The 9,964-nt window shown below is 42.0% G+C and overlaps 1 protein-coding gene across 1 annotated transcript; it reads left to right on the top strand.

Moving 5' to 3' along the window:
- Positions 1–2,603: 2,603 nt before the first annotated feature.
- On the top strand, positions 2,604–5,586 carry id4 (inhibitor of DNA binding 4). Its single transcript, XM_035671607.1, has 3 exons — positions 2,604–3,244; positions 3,803–3,868; positions 4,572–5,586. The coding sequence occupies exons 1-2, from the start codon at positions 2,864–2,866 to the stop codon at positions 3,848–3,850; spliced, it is 429 nt and encodes a 142-aa protein (XP_035527500.1). The 5' UTR covers positions 2,604–2,863; the 3' UTR covers positions 3,851–3,868; positions 4,572–5,586.
- The last annotated feature ends 4,378 nt before the right edge of the window (positions 5,587–9,964 follow it).

The raw sequence follows: 9,964 nt of genomic DNA on the forward strand, positions 1-9,964 counted from the left end.
TGGCTGCTGTGAAAAAGGTCTATCAGCATTCAGTGGATGAATACGTAAGAGCCATGAGCCACACCTGCTGATGAATTTCAGAGACAGTAGTCAAATTTTTGTCTAAATGTAGAGCTTGTTTTAAATACATTTCCAGAAAATCTGCCATAGGAAATGCAAATGAAGGTGTGTTTTTATCCACTAATATTAGGAGTTGGGCCCATTGAGATAAACATTTGGTGGTGCTAATTCTCCAGTTGAGTGCCATTAAACCAGTGCAGAAGAAGAAGGCACCACGAGTTGATGTAATTAAAGGAGCCGGAGTCAAACCTTAAACAATGGAGAACCATCTGCAATTTGTGATGGAAATGTGATATTTATGTGTTTCGGGAATTAATCTGATGTTTTTGTAGAAGCTAGCATTTGGTTTGTCTGTTTCACTACTGTAGAAACATGGTAGTTCAAGAGGACCCGCTCCCTCTTTAGATACAAACAGCTCATTCTAAGGTAACAGAATGATTCTTTCACTAATGAGAACATACCTGAGAATATTAAATTGTATTTCTGCCAACATATCCTTCTTATATACACTGGACATATAAGTCACATGCTTCCTGTACGTAATCATTTATTTGCTACGTCTGTTTCCATTGCATTTTAGCACATTCGATTTTTATTTATACACAACTTGTCACAACTTTTCCACCTCTGCCAAGCGTAAAAAAATATATATGTAGGCCTATATACTACATATTATATGTAATTATTTTTTATTTCCAAAACAAGTGGATGCAAGTACACTTTACTGTATTCCTCGTTACAGTCTTTGGTTTGGTTTTGCCTATTTTGAAGCATTTCTGTGGAATCTACAAATGAATTATTTTATATGGAAAAACTATTCTTGGCAGCAAGTTTTTTCAACCCATTAGCCTTCAGAAAGAGAGCCAACGAGCTTGAAATTCAGACTGTGTAGAATCTCCAACTTCCGGTTTTATTATAGACATACATGGTCAAAGTGGAAGCATTTGTGAGTCATTGCTAGGGCTAAACTGGACAGTGTTTTTCTCTCAGACCTAGTCCGTCATCTGCTTGTCATGGGCGAGAGTTCATGCACCATGTTGCTAGTGGAAAGGCTACCATCAAAGATTCATACCACTGACCCCTTTGAAGTTGTCCCTGAACCAAACATTGTTGCACACATTACTGAGCAGAACAGTCACTTCCCATGGCAACAGAAAACAGAGAAAGAGAGAGACAGAGGGAGGAAGACAGAGACACAGCGAGAAGAGGAAAATACCCATTTAAAGCCATTTAAGCCTTTCAATATTCATGACAGAAGAGACTGTGGTGGTTCCCATAAAGTTTGGGACATTAAACCTCCAAAGAGGCACTGAGGTGGGTGTCATCCCCACTAGACTCAGACCTCAGGGCCCCCCTATGCATCCTGGATGGAAAACACTCAGGATTCAGGCTGAACTGAAGTTGAGTGTAGCTTCTATGTTGTCTTGGCAACCTGTCTGACAAGAAAGAAAGTAAGAAAGAAAGAAAAGAGGAGAGGAGAGGAGAGGAGAAGAGAGGAGAGGAGAGGAGCTGGGTGTGAATGGATGAGCTCCCCATGTGTGGCGCCAGGCAGTCTACCCGGCGGGGCAGCTCAATAGGCGGCTGTGAGGGAGGGAGCGGAGCGGCGACGCGTCCCCGAGAGCGGAGGAATGCAGGAGGCACAATAACACACAGCTGGAGTAAGGAATGGCAAGGAGGCGCTGCCAAATCGGCCTGTCCCGGCTCCCCTAGAGCTGCAGTCAGGGTTGGGAAAAAGAAAATGTTTGTTATATGAAGTCATAATAACAATTTATTCAATCAGAGATGATGATGGGAATTATACGTCCTCGAGACCCCGGTTTCTCTTATGAAGTGGTAATAAATCTGATAAAAACAAGTGTCAGAGCAAAATTACAATTCACCGAAGGAATGCTGCATAAATAACGTTGTAATTATAGACTGCAATAAGGTCAAAGTTAATAGTTTAACACGTGCTGAAAGTCCTAAAATGAATTGGAATATTATTACATGTACATTTTATAATGAATTATTTGGACTGCTGTCACGATGTGTTTTCAGTTTGGTTTCCCCTGTGAGGTGAGACAGGTTTCTCCATTAAAGCAGGTGGTTCGGCTCGGGATCATCTGTCACAGCCAGGGGTGATCAATACAAGTGAGCCTGTGCGTAATTACGCATCAATGACTACGGAACTAAAGATGCAATCCGACGGTAATCAGCCAGCTGAATTGTGCAAATGCATCAATCAGGAAATCTTCAAACTAGTCCTCTTGTTCGGCTGCTCGTAAAGATACTTGAGACTTTTTTCTTTGTATGGCGATGCTAATGCACAATTGACTGCTTTAAATGGCCTCTCTCTTTTCCTTTCTCCCCTCTCTCTCTCTCTCACACACACACACACACACATACAAACACCTCTCCTACCAACAGGCAGCCCACCGCAGCGCACACAGAATGAGACACGCCTTTTTCTCGGCTCCGTTGTGGGGTCGGTGGGCAGCGGGCTGCCGGTGATTGACCAGCCTCTCTCCCTGATCTGTCAGCCGGCTGGCTTGGCGCCTCCCCTCTCCTCTATAAATGTAGGAAATCTATTCATTCCTTTCACACCGAGCCTGCTGAAGTAAGAGGAACTGTGAGGCTCCACGGGATGTGTTGACAGACTAGAATTCCGCCTTTTGCTTTATCTTATTCTCTCGCTAATTTGCGGCTGTATTAGAGTAGCTTTCGCCGTGTTTACAGCGCATAATCTCAAATACCTCCTGCTACCAGTAGTGTAATTATTTGTTTGTTTTTTCGCTGCCTCTCTCTGAGCCGTTGGTTATCTAAGATGAAGGCTGTTACTCCAGTCCACCCCCAGGACTCCTCCTCCAGCGGCAGCGAGCTCTCCCTGCACTATCTGTCGAAGCAGAGCCTCAACATCGCCCGGTGCAGGATGGAAGAGGAGGACCTGTTCTGCCTGCAGTACGACATGAACGACTGCTACAGCCGGCTGAAGCGCCTGGTGCCCACCATTCCGCAGGATAAGAAAGTCAGCAAAGTGGAGATCCTCCAGCATGTGATAGACTACATCCTGGACCTGCAGCTGGCCCTGGAGACGCACCCTTCTCTCCATAAACAACAGCCACAACAGACCGGGACCTGCCCTCCTCCTCCAGCCTCCAACCCCAGCCGGACACCGCTGACCGTGCTCAACATAGACCACCACCAGGTAAGCTTTATAACAGCGGAGGCGGCTCTCCATTCCTCGTTTCCAGCGGGACTTACCGGGGACCCCGATTTACTGTACCTCCCCGTGCCAGACTGCCGTCCGCCACTCAGACTCAGACAAAGCGCGTCATGCCCGTTATGTGTCATTGTCCTTCCAATGTTAGGAGAAAAAGACAGAAAATACTCAAAATGCTACACAGCTCACTGCACAGCCTTGAAAAATCATGCGCAAAAAACGCATTCGGCGTGGGTTAGATTGCGCACTTGATTGCGGGCTTTATGATTTGCATGATAATGACAGTGTGTGTCAGAGGCCCACCTTATCCCAGGATTGGTGAAGTACCTTCAGCCTGCAGCCCACTCCACTGCGCACAATAAGGGCAATTTGTTATTCAATAGGCTATAAGAGAATTTATTATGGGAGATATAGCCGGCTGATTTTCTGCTGCTCTGCTGTATATCATTTATTTTGCAGGGCTTTAGGCCTTGCCTTTATTTAGTCTTATACATGGGAGATAACCCGTTTTACATGTTTCCTTTTTCTGCTTTTTTTTTGTAGAGGACATCAATAGTCAAAAAGCCGGAGGACTCTATTTTATGCCGCTGAGATAAAAGCACTGCATTGGTAAGTTGGCCTAAAGTAACATTTTAAATGTGTTTTTATAATTTATTTTTTATTTACAATCATAAGTTTTCTTGCTGTTTTTGTGTGTGTGGCCAGTAGAAAACACCATAAGTGGTGGTCACTGAGGCATCCCCATCAACTTTATTATTGTAGCCTATATGTGGTGTAAATTGACAATCTCTAGAGTGCTTTGGGGAGGCCAGTAGATGTCAGGGAAAATAATAATTGAGAAACCTTAAATTGGCACCAACCTCAGAGGCAGCTGTGCTTTGCGCAATAACTGTCACTGGTGTAGCAATCTGTGAAGAAGAGAGGGTTAAAACCTCAGCTTGCCCTCTCTTTCATTCTTACACACACACTCCTTCCTCCCTCTCTCACTCTCTCTCATTCACTCTCTGTCTGTCCCTCACAGTCCCATTCAAGCTGCAGTTCTGGCTGTAAAGTTAGTTTTATAGCACTGAATCTAAACACACCTGGGTAAGGCCAAAAGCATGTACGCGGTGTGTGTTACAGTGAGACACTCTTGCAGTCTTTCCGAGAGCCTTTCGGCAGCCTTGCCCAACAGCCTGAGGAGCTGTGTGGTTGTTGTTTGACCTGGTTTGTTTTGGGTTGTTGATCAAGCATGGCCTCTGTTTTGTCGGTGGCGCCAGTCAGTCTGGAGCTCTGTAGCTCACCCCCCCGCTGCTATTCATCCCCTCCACAGGTGTGCAGGCTACACAGAGCCGCTCCAAAGCCAGCAAAGCTTCGCCAGGGACTCACACCCAACTGGAGGCACAATCACAAGGGGATTTCAAAACCGCTGGGAGGAATTCAACCCAAATAAAATCACTATTCATATCAGCTTTTTCTTTTTTTTTTGGTTCCATTGAACAAGGAATCAGTATGTAGACATCTCCCTCTCCTTCCTCCTGTTTAAGTTGCTCTAACTTTACTTCTTGTCACTTGAAATTTCTTTCTAAAAGAGTGAAAACGTGGAATCCCCACGCTGAGAAGTTTTTTGTTGGAAACCCGTCTGTCAACAGCTATGAAAACTGTTTGTGAATTGTGCTTAAAGAATAACTAAAAATGACTCCAGTTTAAAGCTTTACTAAACTGCGAAAAATCATTGTACATGTTTTGGACATCTATTGTTTAAAATAGATGATTTGTGTTGAACAGGGATGTCATCCCTGGAATCTTAAAATGTTTGATATTGTAAAAAAGAACAATTCTGATTCGAGACGATTAAGATTGTACATATAGAGACACAAATGTTCTATAAAAGTATGTGAAAGGAAGACTTATATGCTTAAAATAGACTATTGTAATTATAAGATATTTTTATTAAAATCTTTTTTTGTCGTTATGTAAATATTGTGTTTCCACTTTTAAGTCTTTTAGTAAATGAACGTGGTTATGCTCTGCCAATAATGTCCTCACATGATGATATCAGTTAACTCTTTGCAGTGTTTTTGGAATAGTTTAATATGTAGCATGTCAGGCTCATTGCAGAGGTTTTGAATGTGCACTGAAGCAGCCCTCCCTGTGTAGATATGTGGTGGAGTTCAACACGAGTTCTTCTATTATTTGCCCTGCTTAGCTTTTTCTTGAATTGTTTTGTACTCATTAACTATGACAACTTTGACCCGCTTGGAGCGAAGGGTTGGTCTGCTGTTTGATCTTTTAAAAAAAAGGCCTGATTTGACTCTGTTACATTGCACTCTTGTAAAAAAAAAAAATAAATAATAACCTGAGAGTTACAGCACTTCTGAGTGTTTACAATGTAATCCCTTTTTAAAAATCACTGCAAAACAATGTCCCTGTTATATGTGTGCAGTCAGAGGTTCTCCTTGAGAGGTTAATGATTGACACCATGAAATCATTAAACTTTGGTTATGAATTAATGAAATATGTGAACATTAACAGACACCTTTTGGACAACAACAAATTGTATTCAGACAGGCAATGTCTTTAAGTAAATATTCAATGATTTCCCTGTTGGAGAGTCAGCAGCCATTGTTAATGTAAAGAGAAAAGAAAAGCCTTTATTTTTCATGACATTGAACACCGAATTTACCTCACCACCCTCCTGCCAGTGTGAGAGGGCATTTGTACATTACTGTCAGCTGCACTGTTGGACTTGACCTTCACTGGCTTGTGAGGAGTTGTCAAAACAATTAAAGTTTCCAGGAAGAATTGTGTCGTCTCAAGTTTTGTCTCAAGGGGCATCTTCACCGTTTTGGTGCCAACGCTGCCACGTGAAATAACGAAGGAAAAGAGGGAGGCGCGGGGTTAAAGGCTCCTGAACTAAACATAAAGCAGTGTGTGAGTTCCATGGAAAATAAAAGGGTGAATAAAGATATTAAACTATTGCAGATGTCATCTAAGACCTTAAACCTGTTTTACAGGATTTAGGCATAAAAGCTTTTTGTTTTGTGGGCTTTTATTAATTCCTTCACACACATGGCCACAGCTTTAGCAGGACTGAACAAACACAAGTGACAGCCGAGAGGTCAGGTTCATATTAAACTATGAAACAGGTGTCATTTATCTTAAATGCTAGAGGCAATCTTCTTGTAAATGCAAATGATGTCTTTATGTGCACATTCAAATAGATTTCTCATTGCAATGTATCTCCTTAAACGAAACACATGCATGTCATTTGTGAAAAGTCATTACATTAATATAGTTGTTTTAAATAAAAATGAAAAAATAAATGAAAAGGATAATGCAAAAATTAAAAGGGACCATTTGTAGGGTTATTTTCACTGAGCAGAGAGATCACTACCTTTATTCATTTCATGGACACTGTAGAGCTCAGATAGGCCACTGTAGAAAGCACAATGTCAGCAGCATAAGCCACATATGGAATTACATTTCTGTGGATAAATGAAAAAAGCAGAATAAAGACACAAATGGAAATTTTGCAGCACTTTGGGAAACCATAAATTTATATTTTTTACTTTAGGTTTTTGTAATTTGGCTGATCCTTTCACCCAGAATGACCTATGATGAGTAAAGATAAACAGCAAACACCACTTCCTAGATTACCAGCACTGCCAGTAAGCAGAGCTCACAGATGAAAATTTCTCAATTCCCTTACAAAGATATCGAAAAATATATCCGGTTAGGAAGTATGATGTTAAAAATTGCTGGGGCAAATAATTCCAAAATCCTTTTCACACTTCAAACTTGAAGTGTTTCTGCTCAAGGCCTTGTCACGTTTATGGGAGCATTCAAGTAGAAAGAGCTGGATATCTTAAATGTTTCAAATATTTTTAAGAAAGAGATTTATTCATTTTAGATAGATTTATAACATTGATGATTTATGATGCACTTCAAGTATCTAGACAGCTAAATATATCTTAAATGCAAAATTCCAACTTCATTCAGCCCCTATTCCTTTTCAAATATATTCCTGATTTAAAAAATGCAAAGTATTCTGAAATAATTATGAAATGTATCCTAATAACATCCACCTAGACAGCTGTCAGAAATATTAGTTATAGTGAGGATCCTTCCTTTCTTCCTTCTTTCCCACGGAGCTGCAGCTATTTCTCCTAGACACACACTGACCCTTGTTTAGCTGTCCCCATGTCAACCTGCTGAATGCAGGTTAAAGCGCCCGTTTGACACCGACAAGCCCGACGGCAGAGATGCCATGCGGGTGCTACAGACACCTTTCAGACACCCTGCTCCTCGGTGGCCATCTGAGGGTAAGCAGTGGCATGCAGGCCACCTGTGTGTGTTTATAGTCCACAGTAAGAGAGCCGGGCCTCGCTGCCCTTGACAAGTGATGTCCTTGTGATGTGAAATGCGTGTGAGTGATAAAAGGTAAAAAAAATAGAAAAATAGAAAATGAAAAAAAAAAAAATTGTTAAAGCACAGGTGGTCAGCTTGACAGTTAGACCTTCCTGATATGATTAAAGATATTCTGGTTCTCAGAGAGAGCACAACATGAGCCTGACAGTTCAAACAGGGCTTCAGCAGCCATGACTGCACAGTTGGTGAGAGCATCTCCAATGCATTTTCTCCAGGAAATGCTGCTTTTTATAGATAAATTCAGGGATGTGGTGGAGATAAACCCAGTTGACCCTTTAACTCAGTTAACCCTGCTGACCATTCATCTCATTATATAGTAGTTTACCCACTTTTGTTCCAGAAACCCTTTTAATTTATCGCATATCAATCAAAAGTATCAGAATTAAACTGATGTAGTGACACTTGATAAGCCACCATGTGAAGATTTATTTGCCACATGCATTTCTGGGCTACACTTTTAAATGTAATATAATCTGGTTTTAGTGATTCACTTAAAAACGTATACAGCTACTGTAGGAAAATGGGACATCTGATTTTTCTCCCATCTCATGATCATTTTAGTCACATGCTCAAAGTGTTAGCTGTTGTCCTGCTGCAATTTCACAGTGCGTTTACAGAAAATGTATTTTAACATATACAAAGAAAATGCATTTATCTATACAGCATTTTCAGGCAAAGACATATGGCATCAATCCAACAGCCAATCAGCCACTAATTTTACCCTATTATCTGATGTTCCATAAAGGCAAGCTGCAGTGTAATACAGCATGGACAGAGGACAGGAGACGTCTATTACAGTCCATGATCTGTAGACCTAATTCTCTCTATTAGTCAGCACCCAAACTGCTGCCATCCCCAGATACATTATTCATCTGCGCTCCTATTATACTTTGCTGCAGCCATATGTTGACTCACAATCCCCACTGTCTCGCTATTAGCTACCACAGTGGTGCCCCATCCTGCCTCTCTCCAGCGTTTAGCACCGCAGGATTTTGCAAATAATCCCTGTTGGGAGCGAGATGGCAGTGAAAGCGTGTGTGGGACTGACTTCGCCGGCTCTCTCTGTCCTTTTACACTTTCCACAAACCGGACAAAAGGTTCAGGTTGAATGCCTACCTGGGGCCTTCCTCTGTCTGCTCCAGATCGTGGGAAAGCATCACATCCTGTTTGATAAGGAGGCCCCAGAGCACATTGGTCAACCTATTTTCCACCCTTGAGCTGAGGCCGAGGGAGTGGACGCGCCGGCCCTGTGACCAGTCACCCGGAAATGTCATTATGAACACAGTATCATTATTATCAAAACAAGGGACTGGCCAGGCTGCAAGTGGAGCCAGTTGTTTGCACAGGTGTTGGGTTGTGTGTGTGTGTGTGTGTGTGAGAGAGAGAGAGACTGTGTGTTCATGCATGGCTCTCATTTGTGTGCATGCATTGGTGTGTTTTGCCTATGTCTTAAAAATGCCTTTCCTGCAGAAGATTGCAATATAACAGAAAAATTACAAGAGGGATTTTGCAATTTGGTGGACTTACTACTTCTGATTAAATCTGGCTGGCTCATTATGCACCCCTCTTTCATCCTCCTCTTCCAGGTAAAGCTACCATTGCTGATTGAATCCAAGAAAAAGAAACTTCAAAATGGTCTTTCTAGTGCAGTTCCATACAGAAGAAACGCACCAGCTCCTAATTCCACAAATTTGCACAACGCACTGTGACACAAACACATAAAACGAGGATGCTCGCCATCGTCTCTGCCTTGAATTAACCTTCTGCATATGTTAAACTGCAATAACAGGTTTGGCTGTCGTGTCTCGCCTCCCTCTCTCCCTGATTTAACTCCACATTACGGCATTCCACGGGGGCCTATATCCCTGCGTGTTAATCACTGCTCTTCCCGGCGCACAGAGAAATATATGGCGGGTGCTTGCAGAGGAACAGTGGAGGACAAAAACGTGCTCGCTCTTGGACACTACTTGATTACAGACTAATTGGTCTAGAGTGATTAAATATCTCATGCTTCTCACTAATTGCAGCTATTTAAAGCAGCTATTAGCTTAAAATGCCTGCCACCAACAGCCGTTTACTCATAAACAAAATGTGAGATGCAGCAATTCACCTGTACTGCTCAGACTGGAAAACAAGAGTTACAGACTCACAGGAAGCTTTGTGCTACAGCCACACATCGCAGCACATCTGAAATATTTAAACTCTTATTTTTTCAGGAAGAAATACTTTATGGAATACTCCGGATGGCTTTCTCAAAAAATACATTTTGAAAAATGAGTAGCTATCTGTTTTTTT

This window comes from Morone saxatilis, unplaced genomic scaffold, assembly GCF_004916995.1.
Source record: "Morone saxatilis isolate NCDOM2014 unplaced genomic scaffold, NCSU_SB_2.0 Contig24, whole genome shotgun sequence".
NCBI classification, from domain to species: domain Eukaryota; kingdom Metazoa; phylum Chordata; class Actinopteri; family Moronidae; genus Morone; species Morone saxatilis.

Coding starts and splice junctions, on each gene's coding strand:
- id4 (XM_035671607.1), top strand. CDS start 2,864: ATGAAGGCTGTTACTCCAGTCCACCCCCAGGACTCCTCCTCCAGCGGC. Junction 3,245..3,802: donor TCAACATAGACCACCACCAG/GTAAGCTTTATA, acceptor TTTTTTTTGTAG/AGGACATCAATAGTCAAAAA.